Below are 21,301 nucleotides of genomic sequence, written 5' to 3' on the forward strand. Positions count from 1 at the left end.
ATTGCCAGTCCATCGTCTTTCTGGGTAACTAAAGAAGGCTACCTTGTTTTGAGCGTTGACTGTGGGAATGGTTTAGCCAGGTAGTGTTATCTATTGTTGGAGCTTCAATGCTTTTGTGTTCGATCGACAGGTTTAGTAGTGGTGGTTGGCACCTGTCTGTCAACTGAGTTAAATTTAAACTGTAAACACAGCTGAGATGGCTATAAAATATAAATCTCTACATGGTCCTTAGCATTTCCTTTCATGAATTAGCTTCAACTTGCCTCTTATATTGATTGAAGTGGTTTGAAACATCTGCCAATATGACTTGGCAATGACTGCTGCAGCAAACACAGCACATGGAGAAGAATAGACCTGCATCTCAACAGAGGTTCTTAATGCATCACATTATGCATCATGCACACTCTTGATTGTCATCATTTAACATGAAATTGCTGATTTGTTCTTTCCTTCTCAGTGACTTTTTTTGTTTTGTTTTTTTTTTGTTTCAGATTCAACAGGAATAGATGATATTGAAACCGTTATCCCCTGCAGTCAGTATGCAAGCGATGTCTTTGTCACAGAAACACAGAAGCAATTTTCTCGTTATTACAATGAGTTTGAAGAGTTACAATTGCTTGGTAAAGGGGCCTTTGGAGCTGTCATCAAGGTACATACAGTACGCTGCGTCAGACAAATTTTGTTCCATGGAGCGTGCAATTGGCTGATAAGGGGATGAGGAGTTTCCTGGAAGGAGCTTCTTTTATGATTTTGATTGAAACATCTGTCATGTAATTTCCATTGGGCAGGTGCAGAACAAACTGGATGGCTGCTGTTACGCGGTAAAGCGAATTCACATCAATCCCACAAGCAAGCAGTTTCGAAGAATTAAAGGGGAAGTGACCTTGTTATCGCGCCTGAACCATGAGAACATTGTGCGCTATTACAACGCGTGGATAGAGAAGCATGAAAGGCCTTTGCTCAGTACTCTGACATCAGAAACCACGGAAGGGAAGAAAATGGCTGACAAACTGGCTCAGAATGGAAAGAGTGAAGCAGAGTCCATGGATGACATAGAAGCAAACGCCCCTCCTCCTGTTCTGACCAGTTCAGTGGAGTGGAGCACCTCATGTGAGAGATCATCAAGTGCCAGGTTCAGTGGAGGGGATCAGGAATCCAGTGATGATGACGAGGATGAAGATGGAGGTGTATTTGCACAGTCATTCTTGTGAGTAGGGGCGTAGGTTTCTTTCCTTTTTCCTATAAGGCGTTTGCTGTCGGTAGATTGGGCCCTGAGCTGCCTTGCCAGGGATGGAAGGGCTCCTTCTGTTTTGATTGATTGATCGATTCTATTTCTATGCCACTTTTTGTTCAGATAAATCCCAAAGTGGCTTACAAACAAAAGATTAAAATAATGTAATGGAACATCACGAATACATCATAAATCGTATAGAATACTTAACAAATCATCAGCAAAACAATCCCAAATAAAACAATTAGCATCTATGTAACACTATTAACAAAACAACTAAAAAATTAGCTAAACATCACAGCTACACCAAAAATCATAGGATTCACAAAGTATGACAGCATTCCTATCTATAAAACAACATTAGCAATATTAACAAAATAGGATGAAGGGACAGCAATCCAGTGGAAACTCAGTGGTCCTCTCTTTAGTTAAGGACCAGGGAGACTTTTGCTGATTTCTCCTCAACCCTCTTGAACAGATTTACAGGGGTGTGTAGTGGGAAGAAGGAATCAGTAAAGATTACTTCATGTCTCCGTCTCCCACTAGTGGGAGCATCCAGGGAGCAGAGTTCCACTCACAGGAATGCTAGATCCAAGCTAATGTATCTGACTTGATAGGGTTTGGATACTGACTTGATTTTCTTTCGTTCTGTTAGCATATCAGTCTATGAAATGCATTGGAAACCTCCTTAAAGTTAATCTGCACATGCATTTACACATCACGGTACCTAATTGCTCAGGACCTTATCACTTCAATGCTGTGCATCAGAATTCTGAACTGCCTCTCTTATAAAAGGTTGTGTTTTGAGGTGATGTGAAAGTTAAGTCTGTAATTTTTAATCTCTTGATGGGTATTTCTGCACATGCAATTTTTCATTTGAAGACATTTGAGTGATGGACATTCCCATGTCAACTGGTTTTGAAGGGGTTGGAATTAAGTGGGATTCCTCTTAATGTTGGAAGGGCACACTTCCGGTGTCCGCTTGCCAAAGGCTCCCTCAGGATACATTTGATAAGCTTCTGAAGAAATTCAGGTATCCATCGAACATTGCTTGAAAAGCACTGCTTTTCAAGGATTTTGATGTTCTCCTTTTTCATCTGTTGATTTTAGGCCAGCAGCGGATTCTGAAAGTGATATCATTTTTGATCATGAAGATGACAACAGCAAAAATCCTATGGTGGTAAATACTGTAACTAAAAGTACCTTTCTGTGTCCTCTTACGAACAATTCTCATCTGTAATGTTATTCATCAGTTGCAGCTGTTCTGATACCATGAACTAATACAGCATCCAGTAATTCGTCATCTGTCACTTTGCATTAAAACCTGCATGCTATACAAAATAAGCCAGGTTTAAATAGAGGCAGTCGATAAAGCTGTTGGGATTTTGTTAAGTGAATCCCTTAAAAAAACCAAGATCAATATAACTATCTGCATAACTGACACAGGCAGCACAAAATCAGTCCAACACAGCATTAAAACATCCTAAAAATGCTTACCCAAGGACTAAAGATACTGAAACATGATTTTAAAAAAACTTTAAATGTTTTCTTATAATGCCCAAAATGCATTAATATACCATATAAGACTAGGGTGTTGTTGTTTTTTACTAAAATAATATTTAAAAGAGGGGGATAGTCTTATACACAGGGGCAATGCCCCCCCCCCATTTTCTAAATTTTGAGTCCCCCAGTCTTATACACTGGGTGATGTTATACACGGAAAAATACAGTAGGTTCCAGGCAAGCCTCACTGGGGAGGGTATTCCATAACCAGTGTGTCACCACTAGCTATCAAGTGTTTTTATGTTGGGAGGACCTTCTGATGAAGATCTTAAAGTCTGAGCCAATATATCTTGTAAGAGGGGATCCTTCAGGCAACCTGGCCCCAAGACTGTTAAGACTTTAAAGTTTATTACCACCTCTTTGAATTGAAATGGACTGGAAGCCCACGCAAATGATGAAACATTGACATGATGTGCTGATATCTACTAGTCACCATTAATAATCTCTCTGCCCCATTTTGGCTGAGCTGAAGTTTCCAGAATTTTTTAAAAAAAATGTTCTAATAAAGTCAATGCTTTAGGGACAAAAACTGGCCAGCTTTTTGACCAGATTTGACAATTCAAGTTTCACATCCCTAAAGGATACTGCCTATAGAACTGTCTCAAAACACCCTTGCTTTGCATCCCTATGCAGTTGGGGCTCTACGCAAGAGCATTACTGACACTACTTCTTCTGGAGCGAAGTCAAATTCTTGTTCCGCTGTGAGAGCAGCAGCTGTGCCTTTGAATTCTGGAATGTAGAGCTTTCCAAAGGGCTGGTATAGAAAACCTCTCCTGCCTGCCATAAAAATATTGATTAGATCTCCAGTTAGATTTCTGGCTGTAGAAAGAACAAAGAAAAAAGAATTAAGCATTCTGCCTGGATCCTTGATTGACAGCTCACATTGCTGGCAATGTATCTTGGATAGTCTGGGCAGGGGGACTAAACCTCCTCCCACAGTGGCCTGCCAGCAAGTCCAGCCAAATCTATTGTCACTACCTAATAATGGTGGCGCTGTGGGTTAAACCACAGAGCCTAGGACTTGCTGATCAGAAGGTCAGCGGTTCGAATCCCCGTGACAGGGTGAGCTCCCGTTGCTCGGTCCCTGCTCCTGCCAACCTAGCAGTTCGAAAGCACATCAAAGTGCAAGTAGATAAATAGGTACCGCTCTGGCGGGAAGGTAAACGGCATTTCTGTGCACTGCTCTGGTTCGCCAGAAGCGGCTTAGTCATGCTGGCCACATGACCCGGAAGCTGTACTCTGGCTCCCTCGGCCAGTAAAGCGAGATGAGTGCCGCAACCCCAAAGTCGGTCACGACTGGACCTAATGGTCAGGGGTCTCTTTACCTTTACCTTTAATAATGAGTCCAGCATTTTTGCACCATCGTTTTTATTGGTGTTTAAACTTAAGGGTGTTTCCTTAGTATTGTGCTTTACATGGCAGCATGCTCCAGTTAAGATAAAACATTTGACAGGCTAATGGTCCAGATCTCAGGATGATAGGTTTGCATGGTTGAGGGTAGATTTGTACATATTATGAATCCCGTGCCCCCGCCCCAGTCTTATGTTAAGTGTTCCTACAAGCAGGCATAGGTATTAGCATACTTGCATGTGGCCATACATGCAAGTAAAATGCAGTGCTGTGGTGGGGGCTCAAGCCAATGCTTGATGTCAAGAAAAATAAAATTCAATCCAAGTAAAAACAGAAACAGAGCACAATTTGTTTTGGCACATAAAAACCATTGTGGTTTTAAAAAGTACAAGCACTCACCTGGTTTGTGAATATTGCTAGATAGATGGAGAATCTCTGTTTGCTTGCATTCTACTCTTGTGTTTATCTGACACAGGATGAAGGCTACAAAGGGAAAAATAGTCACAGTGAAGAGGATGAAACGTCAGCAATTCAGACTGTTCACCATCTGTACATTCAGGTTAGAAACTCTTAGACTATGTTGTAGAGGACTGCATTTTAATTGAGCCTAAGGCAGCATTTGTACATCACAGGTAGATCATAGTTAATGGTTTACTATGAATGTGCAAATGATTCCCACACCCTACTTCCCCTACTTATCTTAGTTCCTTGGTGAGGAGGGATGAATTCACAGGGGTTGGCTTTTTTTGTATCCAGCATTTATTTGGTGGTGGTGATTTTTGAATGACTCTGAAAAGAAAACTGTTTGGCTTAGATTTCTATTTCACCCTACCACAAAAGCTCATTGTATTTAGGGTTCAAGCACAGTACATATGAAGTGTAGCCGATTAATAGTGTTTATTAAAATCACACATGTTCATCAAAAGGGTAGGCTACAAACTTGAACAGTAAATGTTTATATATGCTAATACCATCACAGTGATATAGTAAGAAATGTGTTCAGTGCTAAGCATAACCATGAAGTGAATGTGGCTTCCTGTTTTTCAACTGTTTCTTCATCTTATATCTGAAGATGGAATATTGTGAAAAGAGCACTTTGCGGGATACCATTGACCAAGGCCTATATGAAGATACCAATCGCCTCTGGAGATTTTTCCGGGAAATTCTGGATGGATTAGCTTATATCCATGAAAAGGTGAGCCACGTTCATGCCAAATTCAATCAGTTAAAATAATTGGGCTTGTATTCCTATTTGTTTTTGTTTAATCCACTTTTACCCTGCCCATTCTCCAGAGTGCTCAGAGCTGCATAGATCTTTATCTTCCACAATAAACTGTAGAGATGAGAGAGAGAGAAGGAATTTCACAACCTTCGCCAACCTGATACCTTCCATATGTTGCTAGACTATAGCTCCCATTATCCCTCACCAGGCAGTCAGGGGCTGCTGGGAGTTGTAGTACAACCCACTGGTCTACCCACTGGTCCACACTGGTTCTTCTACAATACGAACAATTTCAGGGATGTCCAACAGGTAGATCGTGATCTACTGGTAGATTGCAGGGTGTTCCTGATAGATCCTGGTTGATCTCTGGCTGCTCAGTAATCTCCTTACAACTTTGGCTTACTAAAAAAAGAAAAGCTCAAGCTCCACAACTTTGGCTTCCTAAAAAAAATACTCCACAACTTTGGGAAGATCACTGCCAGTCCTTTTACGACAGTGAGTAGATCATTGCCAGTTTTTTTTTATACTGTGAATAGATCACAGTCTATTGGGAGTTGGACGTCCCTGTCCTATTTGATGTGCACATATTTGTCATTAGTTACAAGAGACTTGACTGATTGTTAGGAGTTTTCTAAGTACAGTGGTACCTCTGGATGCGAACGGGATCCGTTCCAGAGCCCCGTTCGCATCCAGAAGCGAACGCAGTCTGCGCTTGCACGGGTCGTGATTCTCTGCTTCCATGCATGTGCGTGACGTCATTTTGACCATCTGCGCATGTGCAAGCGGCAAAACGCGCTCCATTACTTCCAGGTCGCTGCAGCGCGCAACCCAAAAATACTTATCCTGAAGCTACTTCAACCCGAGGTATGACTGTAATGAGTACCTCATTCAATTGTGTTTTAATTAGAGCTAAGGGTATCCTTTCAAAAAGAGATGCTTTCAGCAAGGAAAGCCCCTTTAAGTGTGTATGTTTAGCATTGCCTTCTTAGGAGCAATAGCAAATTCTTAGAGAAACTTAAAAAAAAACTCCTCCACGAAGGAGCAACATGTAGGATATTTAAAGATTGGATCTGGATTTAAGTTAGTTGCATTTAGTTCCCCTTGAAATCAGTGGAACCTAAACTTAAATTGCAATCCTATACCAGTACAGTGGTACATCGGTTAAGAACTTAATCTGTTCCTGAAGTCCGTTCTTAAACCAAATCCATTCTTAAACCGAGGTGCACTTTCCCTAATGAGACCTCCCACCGTTCAGCTTCCGTTCATAGACCAAGGTAAAGTTCGCTAACCGGAACACTACTTCTGGTTTTGCGGAGTTCATAAACTGAATAGTTCGTTAACCAAGGTACCACTGTACTTGGGAAGTAAATCATGACTAACTTTCCTATTGATTTGAGTTGATGCAGCTAACTTAAGCAATGGTCCTATACACACTTACCTGAAAGTAACTCCCACTGAACATAGTGGGAGTTATTTCTGAATAAACATGCATAAAATTGCATCGCTCACTGAGAAGCTCCACTTGGCTTCAGTGGGACATAGCTTTCTCCAACTTCCCAACAAATTGCACTTCCGACCACTGTTGGGATGCAGAGAGAAGTCCCCTCTGCAAATTTTAATCAGCAGGAAGACGTGTATAGAAGTATACAGTTTCTTAGGTATCTTGGGCCCGTACCATATATATTGATATGTGATCCATATACATACCAATTCTCTCATATCAAACTCTGTTTTATTTTATTAAAAGGGAATGATTCACCGAGATCTGAAACCTGTCAACATTTTTTTAGATTCCGAAGACCATGTGAAAATTGGTGATTTTGGTTTGGCAACAGATCACCCAGCATATGTAGTAGGTGCTTTTTTAAAAGTTGAACTATAAAAATGTATGATGTAAGCCATCTTGAAAAATAATTATTGCTACGTAAAAGAGGCTGCGTATTAGTTTTTGTTTGTATGCACAATGTGGAAGAGCCTCTTTTTGATAGAAGATAATTGTGGTTTTTCACTGCACTGTCTCTTTGTACTTTGTCACTTCAGTAGTATGTATTACATTTTAATCCTACGGTTCTTTTAAGGCACTCGGAGCTCTGTACATTGTACCTTCACATTATCAATCCTTTTGAGTTAGTTCTATCCTGTACATACTGGCCCTGTGAGTTTCATAACTGAGAAGAGCTTTGAATCTAGTGCTTGTATCTGTTGCATAGATTTTGGAATATCTACAGTTTTGAACCATCCAACAATCTGGGGAGGCATACAATTCATTTTTTCTGGGGTTTCTTTTTCAGGCAGACACAAGGCAAGGAGAAGGAGAGGATGGTTTGGCGAAAAGTGATCCTTCTGGTAGGTATAAGCAAATTATGTATACAAAACATTAATTGCTTGTAATGTACTGTAAGAGAGATGGTAATTACAGGATTGCTAAAAATTTGGACTAATACCAATATTTGGACAAATACTTTAAAATAACAACCAACTTCTCCATTTAAAGAAAATACTATGAAATGCCTAGATTTTCCTTGACTTTGACAGTGCTTCTGCGGCGCAGTTGATAACGAAGTGTTGTCCTTAATAGGTAACTTAACAGGAATGGTTGGCACCGCTCTTTATGTGAGCCCAGAGGTCCAAGGAAATACTAAATCTACTTACAATCAGGTAAAAGTCCCTTTGGAAACTGTGTTAGGTATGAGGGCTTTTTTGATCCCGGTCTCGTGAGTTGAATGTAGAGATCTTTCTGTGCGTAGGGTGCCTGTCTGCTGCTAGTTTTCGATGCTGAAATTCCTGTGCTCCCTCCAAAAGCTCTGCTGAAGTTCATTTGCCCATTATGACAAGGGAGCCCAGCAAGGAGAGATAGGATTGGCAACACACACTTGCGTGCGCATACAAACACACACAAACACACACAGACTGAAATAATTTGTAAATGTGCCTTCCTCTAGCACATGGAGATCTTAAGATTCTGCTCTCCTTATCTAAATCAAATTCAGTTACAGAATGTTGCTTGAATGTTACGTCAGAAAACAGTCTCAGTAAGGTCCCCCAAAAGGAATGGGTCTGCAGTAAGGTCAAGCGAGCAGATTGTGGCTCAGTGCTTAGCCTTATTAGAATGGTTGTAAACTTAGGGGAATGGGCAGTGATGTATTATTTCCCTCTTTGCAACTACACTTACTTATGCTTTCAATCTTTTTCTACTAGAAAGTGGACCTCTTCAGTTTGGGCATAATATTCTTTGAGATGTCTTACCATCCGTTGACGACTGCATCGGAAAGGATCTTTGTTCTCAGTCAGCTAAGGCTTGTACGTATGAGAGCTTCATAATAACCTGTCAAACATGACTTGTTGCTTATGTCACGTACAGATTTCTCTCTGGATCCAGCATTAAACCCGTTGTAAAGCTCTAGTTCCAGAACTTAATGCAAATATATTTTTAAAAATAAATATCTAGACCAGAATTTCCTATTGACCTTTTCCAGAGATTATTCATTTTTAATCATGTCCCTCCACCCACTAAGCCAATACAAAGTCTCTATAGAGCATAGATTTTATTTTCTGCTGTGTTAAGTAAAATACATTAGCCTGCTGCAAAAATTGTTTGTGATAAGAAAGGGGGCTGCTACCTTCAACGTTGCCTGGGGTGGGAGGAGAACTCTACTGCTCTTACTTTTACTTGTAAAAAGCATGAAGGGAAAGTATTTGCAGTGGTATTGCACATTAATAGACACGTACCTGATGCAATGGGGACGCAGGTGGCGCTGTGGGTTAAACCACAGAGCCTAGGACTTGCTGATCAGAAGGTCGGCGGTTCAAATCCCCGCGATGGGGTGAGCTCCCGTTGCTCAGTCCCTGCTCCTGCCAACCTAGCAGTTTGAAAGCACGTCAAGTGCAAGTAGATAAATAGGTACCGCTCCGGCAGGAAGGTAAACGGCGTTTCTGGGTGCTGCTCTGGTTCGCCAGAAGCGGCTTGGTCATGCTAGCCACATGACCCAGAAGCTGTACACCAACCCCCCTGGCCAGTAAAGCAAGATGAGCGCCGCAACCCCAGAGTCAGCCACGACTGGACCTAATGGTCAGGGGTCCCCTTTACCTTTACCTTACCTGATGCAATGCATAATGAGCCAGTGTCTGCCCTGTATTACATGTGGGATCTATGTTTGCTGTGCAGTGGTACAAACAAATAGCTGTAGAAACTACACCGCCATCTGGCAGAATTGCTGGTGTGACTGCTTTGCCAACAATGAAAACTCAGTTTTGAGTGGCATCCCTCAGCTGTTAAAACCCTGGAAATATGCACTTGGGCATTTGACTGAAGAACTTGCAATCTTTAAATTATATTGTTCTGAATGCAAAAAAAAAATCTGGTTTTGGAGAAGCATATCTTTTGCAACTTTCTTCATGTGTGATTCTACTTGGCTTTATTTCCCAGCCTTCTATTGAATTTCCAGAAGACTTTGATGAAGTGAAGAATGCAAAACAGGTATTCATAAACCTTTTTCAATTGCTGTGTTCTGTGTTCTCAAAGTTTAATCATAATCTTACCCTCTTTGTTTCACACCAGTGCACGCCCAAGAAATTACAATATAGCACTAGAGACAAAGGAAAATAAATTATAGAAAGGGGAAGTAAACTACTGACACTGAAGTGCTAACGCCCTCAGAGCTTATTAGAATGGCTCCAAAAGATTAATTTATGTTTTACTCTGGAACTTATGCCACTTGTGGAATATTGACGTTACAGTTATTTACGTTAAGTGTGATGTTGGGAAGAGCAATAATTTTTTTTAAAAATGACTATATATTTGCTTCTTTTTTAGAAATTGGTTATTGCTTGGCTGTTGAACCATGATCCTTCCAAGAGACCAACTGCTATGGAGCTGTTAAAGAGTGAACACCTTCCTCCCCCTCAGATGGAGGAGTCTGAACTTCACGAAGTGCTTCATCATACTTTAGCAAATGTGGATGGGAAAGCTTACCGGACAATGATGGGTCAGATATTTTCACAGCGCATCTCTCCTGCAATTGATTACACCTATGACAGTGACATTCTCAAGGTTTGCTTTGAATTTAATGACTAGTACCCTGCAGGAATAATAAAATAAATAAATAAATAACCCACAGCTGCTGTTGAGCTGTCTGAGGTCTTACAATTTACTCCTTTGTTAGGCTAGGACCAGGCGATGCTGCAGTCCAGTTTATATGAATGTCTTCAGGTGTCACACTCATCCAGAACTGAATACTTTTGCTTGATAGCTCACATAAGGTTATGCATGTCCACCTGTGCAGATACTAGATGATGATATGGGCGAATAAATGCCCTACTCCTGACTGTGTCCCTAAATGCCTCACACCAGTGATGGTTGCACATAGATGTACATTTCCAATGAGCAGATCAACTTATCTGCATAGCAGGTAACAGAGAATTGCTTGGAACTTAAGATCTGAGACTTTCCCATCTTTTCCTTCCCACGGCAGCCTCCTATAAAGATGCTTCTGAAGGTTTAGGAGAGTACCTATGGAACAATAGCAGCTCGGGAAAATTAGTGAAAACGTCTTGCTTTCTACTCTTGCTAGGAACGAAGCTTATGGGAATTACCGTATTTTTCGCACCATAGGACGCACTTTTTCCCTCCTAAAAAGCAAGGGAAAATGTGTGTGCGTCCTATGGAGCGAATGCAGGCTTTCGCTGAAGCCTGGAGAGTGAGAGGGGTCGGTGCGCACCGACCCCTCTCGCTCTCCAGGCTTCAGGAAGCTATCCGCTAGCCGTGGGAGACCCAGCTCTCCCAGGGCTAGCGAAGCGCCGCACTAATCCCGAAGCTTGGGGCGCGCGGAGCTCAGCGCGCCCCAAGCTTCTGGGTGCCGGCAAGGTCTCGCTAGCCCTGGGAGAGCCCCGCGACGTTGCGGGGCTCTCCCAGGGCTAGCGAAGCGCCGCGCTAATCCCGAAGCTTGGGGCGCGCGGAGCTCAGCGCGCCCCAAGCTTCTGGGTGCCGGCAAGGTCTCGCTAGCCCTGGGAGAGCCCCGCGACGTCGCGGGGCTCTCCCAGGGCTAGCGAAGCGCCGCGCTAATCCCGAAGCTTGGGGCTTCGGGATTAGCGCTCCGCTAGCCGTGTCTAGGCTGCGGATAGCAGCCTGCTTCCCGGAGCGCCGGGCGCCCTGAAAGCAGAGCTCCAGGCGCTTCGGGAACACATCCACAGCGTGGGGAGCCTTGCAGGAATTCCCCACAGGGCTCCCCACACTGCGGATAGCAGCCTGCTGCCTGGCGGGTGGGGCGCCCTGAAGCAGAGCACCCCTCGCGCCAGGCATACATCCGCAGAGTGGGGAGCCTTGCAGGAATTCCCCACAGGGCTCCCCACGCTGCCGATAGCAGCCTGCTGCCTGGCGGGTGGTGCGCCCTGAAGCAGAGCGCCCCTCGCGCCAGGCATACATCCGCAGAGTGGGGAGCCTTGCAGGAATTCCCCACAGGGCTCCCCACGCTGCCGATAGCAGCCTGCTGCCTGGCGGGTGGGGCGCCCTGAAGCAGAGCGCCCCTCGCGCCAGGCATACATCCGCAGAGTGGGGAGGCTTGCAGGAGTTCCCCACAGGGCTCCCCACGCTGCGGATAGCAGCCTGCAGCCTGGCGGGTGGGGCGCCCTGAAGCAGAGCGCCCCTCGCGCCAGGCATACATCCGCAGAGTGGGGAGGCTTGCAGGAGTTCCCCACAGGGCTCCCCACGCTGCGGATAGCAGCCTGCTGCCTGGCGGGTGGGGCGCCCTGAAGCAGAGCTCCCCGCCCGCCGGACAGACATCGGCCAGCCCCACAAGCTTGGGGACAGCAGGGAGGCGCAGCGCCACTATCCCGCTGTTCCTCGACCTGGTTCGGTTTCCCTGACCTGCTTTTGGGGGGGAAAATAAAGGGGAAATTTTTTTCCTTTATTTCCCCCCCAAAAAACTAGGTGCGTCCTATGGTCCGGTGCGTCCAATCGTGCGAAAAATACGGTACCTTATTTTTCGCCCTATAGGATGCACTTTTTCCCCTCCAAAAATGAAGGGGAAATGTGTGTGCGTCCTATGGGGCGAATGCAGGCTTTCGCTGAAGCCTGGAGAGCGAGAGGGGTCGGTGCGCACCGACCCCTCTCGCTCTCCAGGCTTCAGGAGAGCCCCAGCGCCAGCCCCACAAGGTCGGGGGACAGAGGGAGACGGAACGCCTCCATCCCGCTGTCTCCCGAAGTGGTTTGGAGGCTGACGGCGGGAGACCCCACCGCCAGCCCCGCAAGCTCTGGGGACAGAGGTAAGGCGCAGCGCGTCTCCCCGCTGTTCCCGGACCTGGTCTGAAGGCGGGCTGCGGGGAGAAGAGCACTTCTCCCCGCTGCTGGCCCCACAAGCGCCTGGGGGGGGGGATAAATTTCCCCCCCTTTATTTCCCCCCCAAGAAACTTGATGCGTCCTTTTGGGAATTAAGCATTTTCAACACTTGACAATGTGCCATATAAAACTAAGTTGCAGTAGTAGTGCTTCCAACGTTGGCATTAAAGATGTCAATATCTATGTCCCCTTCTTATGCCGAAAGCACAGAACATGCAGTTCATGTTCTTTTCCTTTTACCAGGCTACCTTGAATGGAAGCACAAAACGTTTGCAAAAGCTTTTTGTGCCCTGTCTCCAATGCCGCTCTTATTTTTATTTATAGATGTAAAATGCTGTTAAGGCATGAGGGCATAAAGACTCCTGCTCCCAATTTAATACCTTTCTACATGACTAGAAATGTGAAAAACAGGTGTTGCAGGGGAGACATTATTTTTACCAGCATTTTTAGCAAATGGTACTGTTCTGACACCTCTGTTGCATTTTCCCTTTATGTCCTAGGGCCTGTTTTTGTTTTTTAAACCATCTGGATTCTCTCCTTTTTAATCCTCACATAGGACAGAAATTCTGAGGCATGTTTCTGAGCCTAACCATCATATTTCCACGAATACTGTAATGGTTAAACTTTGAATTATTAGTATAAAAAACACCCAACAGAGTGCAAAGGGGCCAGTATTCAATGAAATGATCTGTAGTTAAAACTAATGTTAGACTCTTTGCTGAGTATAACATCCATATTGCTTTCTCATGGTGTGACGGTATGGCTGTTCTGATTTGAGGTAGCTTGTACTTTGGATGTTTCCAGTGTTCAGAATTCCTTATGCATCATGATCATTCTTGATTCCAGGGCAGTTTTTCAGTGCAGTCAATCAAGATTCAGCAACATGTATGTGAGACAGTCAGCCGAATCTTTAAAAGACATGGTATGTATGTTTATACTATTGGTTCTTGAATTTTTTTTATACGTAAATTGGGGTAGGGAACTATTTTGTCTCTCTCAAAAAAAGTGGGGCCAGTGGATTACAGAGAGATTGATCAGCTTAAAGATTTTGCCTTTTTAGAATCAGAATCAGAACTTTATTAGCAAAGCCAACAGGCCACAGCTATGCAAGAATTAAAAATAAAATAAAGTAAACTAAGAATAAAAGGAGGGTAAGAACAAACAGAAGGAGGTTCGTCAGATGAACAAGTCTGTCACTCAGATGGTGGCCCTCAATTTCATAGCTCTCTCGATGTACCTCGCGACCTTCTCTGTTGTCTGACTATCCGTATCAGATAAGAGAAAAAACAGTATAATGTCTTGTGAACGGCCGGGGTTGGGGAGAATGAGTGGAGTAATAATCTCATTCCTTAGGTCTTTGTAAAGGGGGCAGGATAGGAGGACGTGGGACACTGTTTCCGTGTTACCATCTCTACATGGGCAGAGTCGTTTTTCAAATGGAGTCTTTTGGTAACGACCTTCGAGTACGGCAGAGGGAAGAACATCCCATCTAGCCAATGTAAAGGCACGTCTGTATTTTGGGATGGTTAATTTAAACAAATATGAAGCTGGAAAGTCAAAATGGGAAGGGGGAAAGTAGGTATACCATGGGCACAGTTTCTTTAAGATAGTCAGGTTGTTTTGCCGTTCAATGTCTTTCAGGTGCTGGCCTATTAGACTCTTTGCTTTAATGAGGCCCATTGATAATAGGGATTTCGAATGCAGACCGCATGTAAGGAGTTTTTGATGCACAGTTTTGAACCACATGCTTTTATGAGGGTCTTGCATTACTAGAGGCAGTAGACCAGGTGGATTTAGATTAAGACGAAGCCAATAGTTGAGTGTTCTTTGCCAGGTCTGAGTTTCTACAGATGGAAGGCAGGCCTCGAGTCGTAAAGCTGCGTTTGGAACACAGGAGGGGACGCCGAATATCTGCCTTAGGAATTTAGACTGAACAGTTTCAAGACTGGAGCAGTGGTTCCCCGTCCAGATTTGTGCCCCATACAGTAACTGCGCCAGAGGTTTTGCTTGAAAGACTTCAAAGGCTGCTGGGATGTATCTGCCCCCCTTCGTGTAAAAGAAGCGCGACAGCATCTTAATGCTTTGAGCTGCTTTTTCTTTGGCATATTTTTGATGGACATCCCAGGACCCGGTCGACTGGAAAACGATACCCAGATATTTGAAGGCTTTAACCTGTTCAATTATCTGGTCATCCATCCTCCAGCTGTACTGTCTGCATTTCCTTGCAAAAACCATGGTTTTGGTTTTCTGATAGTTTATTACCAGTTGCTCTCTCCTACAGTATGCTGAAAATTCACCTATGAGCCTATTTAGGCCTATTCTTGTTCGAGATAGGAGTATCGCATCATCAGCATACAAAAGCACGGATATTGATTTGTCAGCCAGTTTGGGGGCATGGAAGTCCGGAGATGACAAGCAGTTGACCATATCATTGATGTAAAAGTTGAATAGAACTGGGGCCAGGATGCAACCTTGCTTGACCCCCTTGCTGACAGGAACTGGTCCTATAAGATGGCCATTTAACGAAGTTCTTACATACAACACCGTGTCTTTATATAAACAGCTGATTGCCTTTTTAGTTTTTCTTCTATCTTTAAAAATTGTTTGAGTAATTGAATGAACTGAAGGCAAATAATTGAACATCAAACTGTTCACCTTTCCAGAGCCAGTCCAAAAACACTGTCTGTTGTGGGCCGCTGTAGTAATTTTAATTCCCCTACAACAGAGCATGATTTGGCAGGCTTATTCTGCCAAATAAGATTCGGCATGTATTCTAAATTTTCTTACATCAGGTAGCATTCCTAAGCACAATGTTCCAGGATGATCTCTATTGAAATTAATGGACTCTGCCCAGGAACCCATAATGCTCCAGTTAATTCCACTAAGGTTTTCACAAGAAAAAGTACGTGTGAATTCTATGCAAAGTGGTCACCAAAACAACAACAGCAATTCAATCTTTTAGCAATGAGAGAGTCCTCTTTCTTCTCTGCACCTATTACAGGGGTAGGCCCAATATCTCTCACAGAGTCTTGACCAGCCAATCATGAACATACAGCTTTCTTATTAAGAAAAAAAGGAATGTTACATAGAGTGCATTGGCTTTCTAAAATTGTCTGTTAGTTCCCTGCTTGTGGTGCAGAAATGAGACTCTTTCAACCATTTTTGAACAGGAGCTATCAAGCTGCACACCCCCTTGCTTATGCCTAGGAACAGAAAACTCTACGAACACAATGAAGCTTCATATTTAATGGATCACAGTGGGATGCTGGTGATGCTTCCTTATGATCTCAGGGTGAGTACTAGTGTGGAGTTAAGTGATCTTAGAGTTTCTGCCTAGCCTCTTTACCAGCTTTCCTTCATTGACAATGAAGGCTGATTCAGACATTGATGTTGGCATTGTAGGGTGGTCTTCCATGCAGCTGAATTCCTATAAGACCTTACTACTTTGCAACCACTCTCCCTTCCCTCTTAAAATATTCTCTCATGCGGAAACCTGACGCATTAAGGAAACAATTTCTAGCGTTTATAAAAGGCAGATTAACTCAGAATTGTCTTTACGTACTCAACAACACATTCCTAGCGTGACAAATTAGCTTTGTTTAGTATTTTTGTCACTACAGTATAGTAAAATAATAATAATAATAATAATAATAATAATAATAATAATAATAATAGTAAATGATTGTGCAGTCTGATTGGAGGAAGTGTTTTAAAGAATTTTATTAGCTGCAATTGAAAAGGTGCTCTGACGTGCCTGTTCCTTTTTACCTCCTTATTTATTCATGTCATAGTTCCGGCCAATTCTGCTAAAAATAAAATGCTCATTTACAGGATTAAACTAGCAAGAATTTCAAAGGGTTATTCTGTTCATTTAGCTATAAAATATTGATTACTAGAAGAATTTCACAAAATCTGAAACCACATAAATTAGAATGATAGATGAACCTACTGGAAATTTTGGTGGAAAACTTTCACTAGCATTGCCTATTTGGAATTAACATGAACTTTTGACAATTAATGGAAATCATTTCTGAAGTCCTATAATGATAAGAAGCCTGATTTTCTCTATTTCATTAAGTACCATGTTCACTGCAAAATCATTTCAACTACTTTTGTTTGATATGATTATTTTTTAATTTACAATCTGCATTTTACATTTTCCCCTCCAGATTCCTTTTGCAAGATATGTAGCTAGAAATAACATTACAAATTTGAAAAGGTAAGGGCATGGCCCAGGATTTATTTCATTCTTTCTTCAAATGTAGTACCTGCCTGTCTAATTTTTGTCCCTTTAAAAATAAATCTAACCTATATAGGAGAGGCCATAGTTCACTCTTTGCATCTTGTACCATTCCCTGGCATTTCCATTTACAAATGAATCTTGAGTAGCAGCACTGGAGAAGGCTCAAGTCACAGCCAACTGTTGCAAGCAGAATGGGGGTAGATGAGTCAATAATGTTTAGCACTGTAAAAGGCAGCTTCATATCTATTTGCCCAGACCTTTGGGAATGTCCAGTAATTGTTGATCTCTGCACATTGTGGTGCCAGTGTGGTGTAGTGGTTAAGAGCGGTAGTCTCGTAATCTGGGGAACCGGGTTCGCGTCTCCGCTCCTCCACATGCAGCTGCTGGGTGACCTTGGGCCAGTCACACTTCTTTGAAGTCTCTCAGCCTCCCTCACCTCACAGAGTGTTTGTTGTGGGGGAGGAAGGGAAAGGAGAATGTTAGCCACTTTGAGACTCCTGAAGGGGAGTGAAACGCGGGATATCAAATCCAAACTCCTCCTCCTCCTCCACATGATTTTATTGCCTGTGTTAATTATTTGCTGTTGATACATTGTACGTTACTGTGTGTGTGTGTGTGTGTGTGTGTGTGTGTGTGTGTGTGTTGTAATTGTCCCTGGAACCTAGGGTTGCTATATTTCAAAAAGTAAAATTCCTGACACCCGCAAAGTTGTTGAGCTTTTTTCCTCCCCTCAAAATAGTAATAAATATGTCAAATAACTAAAAATAAATAAAAATGCTTTAAAATGTAAAATATTCACATTTTCTTCCCGCCCTCCCAGATATTGTATTGAGCGGGTTTTCAGGCCTCGGAAATTAGACCGCTGTCATCCAAGAGAGCTCTTAGAATGTGCTTTGGATATAATCACTCCTGCTGGCAACAGTTTTCTACCTATTGCAGAAGCAATCTACACAATTTCTGAAATAATCCAAGAGTTTCCAGTGTTGCAGGCAAGTGTTCCTCTGTTTTCTTTTTTTCCAAAACATACAGTGTTTTAGTTTTTGTTTAGTTTAAAAGAAGGAGTCTCTTTCTCCTCCTGCACTTATCCCCTTAATGTTAGGGCAGAGTATTATTATTATTATTATTAAATTTTATTTATATCCCGCCCTCCCCAGCCGAAGCTGGGCTCAGGGCGGCTAACAACAATAAAAATAATCCAACATTCTAAAACATTCATTATAAAATTAATTAAATCAAATTAAATTAAAATCAAATTAATGGCAACCATCAAGCCAAATTCTGTGCATATTGCCGATTGCCAGAGGAGGGGGTCAGGCTGCGCCCTGACCAAAGGCCTGGTGGAGCAGCTCTGTCAGGTCCTGCAGGGCCCTAGTCTCTTGTGACAGAGTGTTCCACCAGATTGGAGCCGCGACCGAGAAGGCCCTGGCTCTGGTTGAGGCCAGCCTAACCTCTCTGTGGCCTGGGATCTTTAGGATGTTTTTATTTGCAGACCGTAGATTTCTCTGTGGGACATACCAGGAGAGGCGGTCCCGTAGGTACGAGGGTCCTAGGCCGTATAGGGCTTTAAAGGTTAAAACCAGCACCTTAAACCTGATCCTGTACTCCACCGGGAGCCAGTGCAGCTGGTATAATACCGGATGGATATGATCTCGCAGCGAAGACCCCATAATGAGTCTCGCCGCGGCATTCTGCACCCGCTGGAGTTTCTGGGTCAGTCTCAAGGGCAGCCCCACGTAGAGTGAGTTACAATAATCCAGTCTGGAGGTGACCGTCGCGTGGATCACAGTGGCTAGGTCAGGGCGAGAGAGATAAGGAGCCAACTGCTTAGCTTGGCGGAGATGAAAAAATGCCGCCTTTGTTATAGCTGTAATCTGCGCCTCCATAGAGAGGGAGGTATCGAAGATTACACCCAAACTCTTAACGGATGATGTTGGCACTAAGTGCACCCCCGCAAGAGATGGGAGTTGCCCCCTCAATCCCATGTCGCTCCGTCCCAGCCGAAGGACCTCTGTCTTCGAAGGATTTAACTTCAACCGGCTCCCACGTAACCATCCAGCCACAGCTTCCAGACATCTGGTCAGTGTATCTGGGGCCGAGTCAGGGTGGCCGTCCATCAACAGATAGAGTTGGGTGTCATCGGCATACTGATGGCAGCCCAGCCCAAAACTCCGGACAAGCTGGGCGAGGGGGCGCATAAAGATGTTAAAAAGCATCGGGGAGAGAATCGCACCCTGAGGCACTCCACACACCAAGGAGTGGCGCGATGACAATTCCCCCCCAAGCGCCACCCTCTGTCCCCGACCAGAGAGAAACGAGCGCAGCCATTGAAGGACTGTGCCCTGGATCCCCACGTCGGCAAGGCGGTGGTCCAGGAGTTCGTGATCGACCATGTCGAAGGCTGCTGACAGGTCTAGAAGAATCAGCAGCCCCGACCCGCCTCAATCCAGCTGCCTACGGAGATCATCTGTTAGGGCGACCAGAGCCGTCTCGGTCCCATGACCAGCGCGGAAGCCAGACTGGAATGGATCGAGAGCCGATGTTTCATCCAGAAACCTACCAAGCTGTTCAGCAACCGCTCTCTCAATCACCTTACCCAGGAATGGAAGATTTGAAACCGGGCGGTAATTGGATAGATCTAGAGGATCTAATGATGTTTTTTTTAAGAGTGGACGCACCACTGCCTCCTTCAGTTCCCCTGGGAATATCCCGGTGCCAAGGGACAAGTTGATGATATCACCCAGGGGGGCCCGTACCTCGTCTGGACACGCTCTAATCAGCCAAGACAGGCACGGGTCCAGAGGACAGGTGGTGGGCTTTCCAGCTTGGAGGAGTCTGTCCACATCGGCTGGGGATATCCGGTCAAAGTGGTCCAATACTGGGCCCAAGGACAGTCGAGGGGCCTCCAGTTCCTTTATTTTATCCAAATTGGCAGGGAGGTCATGGCGGAGCAACAGGACCTTCTCCGCAAAAAAGCTCGCAAATGCCTCACAGCTGTGTGTCGAATTGTTATTTAAATTTGGCTGTCCTTCAAGGGACGTTAAAGACCTAATTATACTAAATAATTGCGCCGGGCGAGAGCTAGCGGAGGCAATGGAGGCCGAGAAGTAGGACTTCTTAGCGGCCTTCACTGCCATCTCGTAGGTTTTCATAAAAACCCTATAAGATGTTCTTGAGGCTCCGTCACGGGCACCCCGCCATACTCGCTCTAGCCGTCTGAGGTCCCGCTTCATTTTCCGAAGCTCCTCGGTAAACCAGGGAGCCCGGTTTCTGCGGGGTCGCAGAGGGCGCCTAGGTGCGATCTCATCGATGGCTGCTAGGAGCTGGGTATTCCAGCCCTCAACAAGCTCAGTCAATGAGTCGCCAGGGGGAGCAAGGTCCCGCAAGGCCTGGCGGAATCTATCAGGGTCCATCAGCCTCTGCGGGCGAGCCCAAATTGGCTCACCACCTAAGCAGGGTGGGGGTGGAAAATCAATCCTGGCTTTCAGTGCGTAGTGATCAGACCATGGCACCTTCATTGCAGGAGACATGATCACATCTATACCGGCGCCAAAGATCAAATCCAGCGTGTGGCCTGCTTGATGTGTGGGGCCCGACACAAACTGGGAGAGCCCTAGTGTCGCCATGGAAGACACCAGGTCCAGTGCCTGTGAGGAGGGAATGGCATCAGCATGGATGTTGAAGTCCCCCAATACCAATAGGTTAGGGAACTCCAAGGCCCAGCCGGCCACCGCCTCCAGCAGGCCTGACAGGGTGGCTGCTGGTGCGCTAGGTGGCCGGTACACCAGCCAGACAGCCAAGCTCACCTCGGAGCCCCACACTAGGCCAACACATTCAATGCCGGGGATCGATGGCGATGGTAGAGCCCTGAAAGAACAGTCTTCTCGGATTAATGATGCCACCCCTCCCCCCCGGCCCACAGTCCGCGACTGGTGGAGGACAGAGAAACCCGGGGGCGCCATCTCTCGTAAGGTAACAGTATCCCCTTCGCGCACCCAGGTCTCCGTCACACAAGCCAGGTCGGCCCGCTGCGAGATGAAGAAATCTCGCAGGGTGGCGGTTTTGTTGCCTATAGACCTGGCATTGCACAACACCAGTGACGGAGGTGAGTAATCCTTGCTCACCCTACCTTCGTCCCTCGGGATGGGGCGCAGATTGGAAGGGGTACGAGCATATCCGTATCTCGATCCCCTTCGCCTATGACATCTGCCCCCACCGCCATACCTCCCTCGCCCCACTACGGTAGCAATCCCAAGCCTCAAACCAACCTCCATTTACAGAATAGAAAATGAAACAGACCAAAAACAATTGTACCAACAAAACAAATCCCCACCCCACTCAATATACAACCCCAAACCAAAA

The 21,301-nt window shown here is 44.7% G+C and overlaps 1 protein-coding gene across 2 annotated transcripts in view; it reads left to right on the plus strand.

Annotated features, from left to right (window-relative positions):
- The window catches only part of EIF2AK4 (eukaryotic translation initiation factor 2 alpha kinase 4), a 49,713-nt gene that overhangs the window by 14,655 nt on the left and 13,757 nt on the right, over window positions 1–21,301 (plus strand). For both annotated transcript variants that reach the window (XM_028722253.2, XM_028722235.2), the window contains 15 exons: window positions 492–649; window positions 789–1,207; window positions 2,342–2,411; window positions 4,620–4,703; window positions 5,217–5,339; window positions 7,114–7,218; window positions 7,658–7,712; window positions 7,945–8,024; window positions 8,565–8,666; window positions 9,793–9,843; window positions 10,180–10,416; window positions 13,546–13,621; window positions 15,870–15,991; window positions 16,869–16,918; window positions 17,763–17,931. In XM_028722253.2, coding sequence (XP_028578086.2) covers window positions 492–649; window positions 789–1,207; window positions 2,342–2,411; window positions 4,620–4,703; window positions 5,217–5,339; window positions 7,114–7,218; window positions 7,658–7,712; window positions 7,945–8,024; window positions 8,565–8,666; window positions 9,793–9,843; window positions 10,180–10,416; window positions 13,546–13,621; window positions 15,870–15,991; window positions 16,869–16,918; window positions 17,763–17,931 — 1,901 coding nt within the window. The remainder of the gene's footprint in view (window positions 1–491; window positions 650–788; window positions 1,208–2,341; window positions 2,412–4,619; window positions 4,704–5,216; window positions 5,340–7,113; window positions 7,219–7,657; window positions 7,713–7,944; window positions 8,025–8,564; window positions 8,667–9,792; window positions 9,844–10,179; window positions 10,417–13,545; window positions 13,622–15,869; window positions 15,992–16,868; window positions 16,919–17,762; window positions 17,932–21,301) is intronic.

This window comes from Podarcis muralis, chromosome 1 (genome assembly GCF_964188315.1).
Source record: "Podarcis muralis chromosome 1, rPodMur119.hap1.1, whole genome shotgun sequence".
Classification (NCBI taxonomy): Eukaryota; Metazoa; Chordata; class Lepidosauria; order Squamata; family Lacertidae; genus Podarcis; species Podarcis muralis.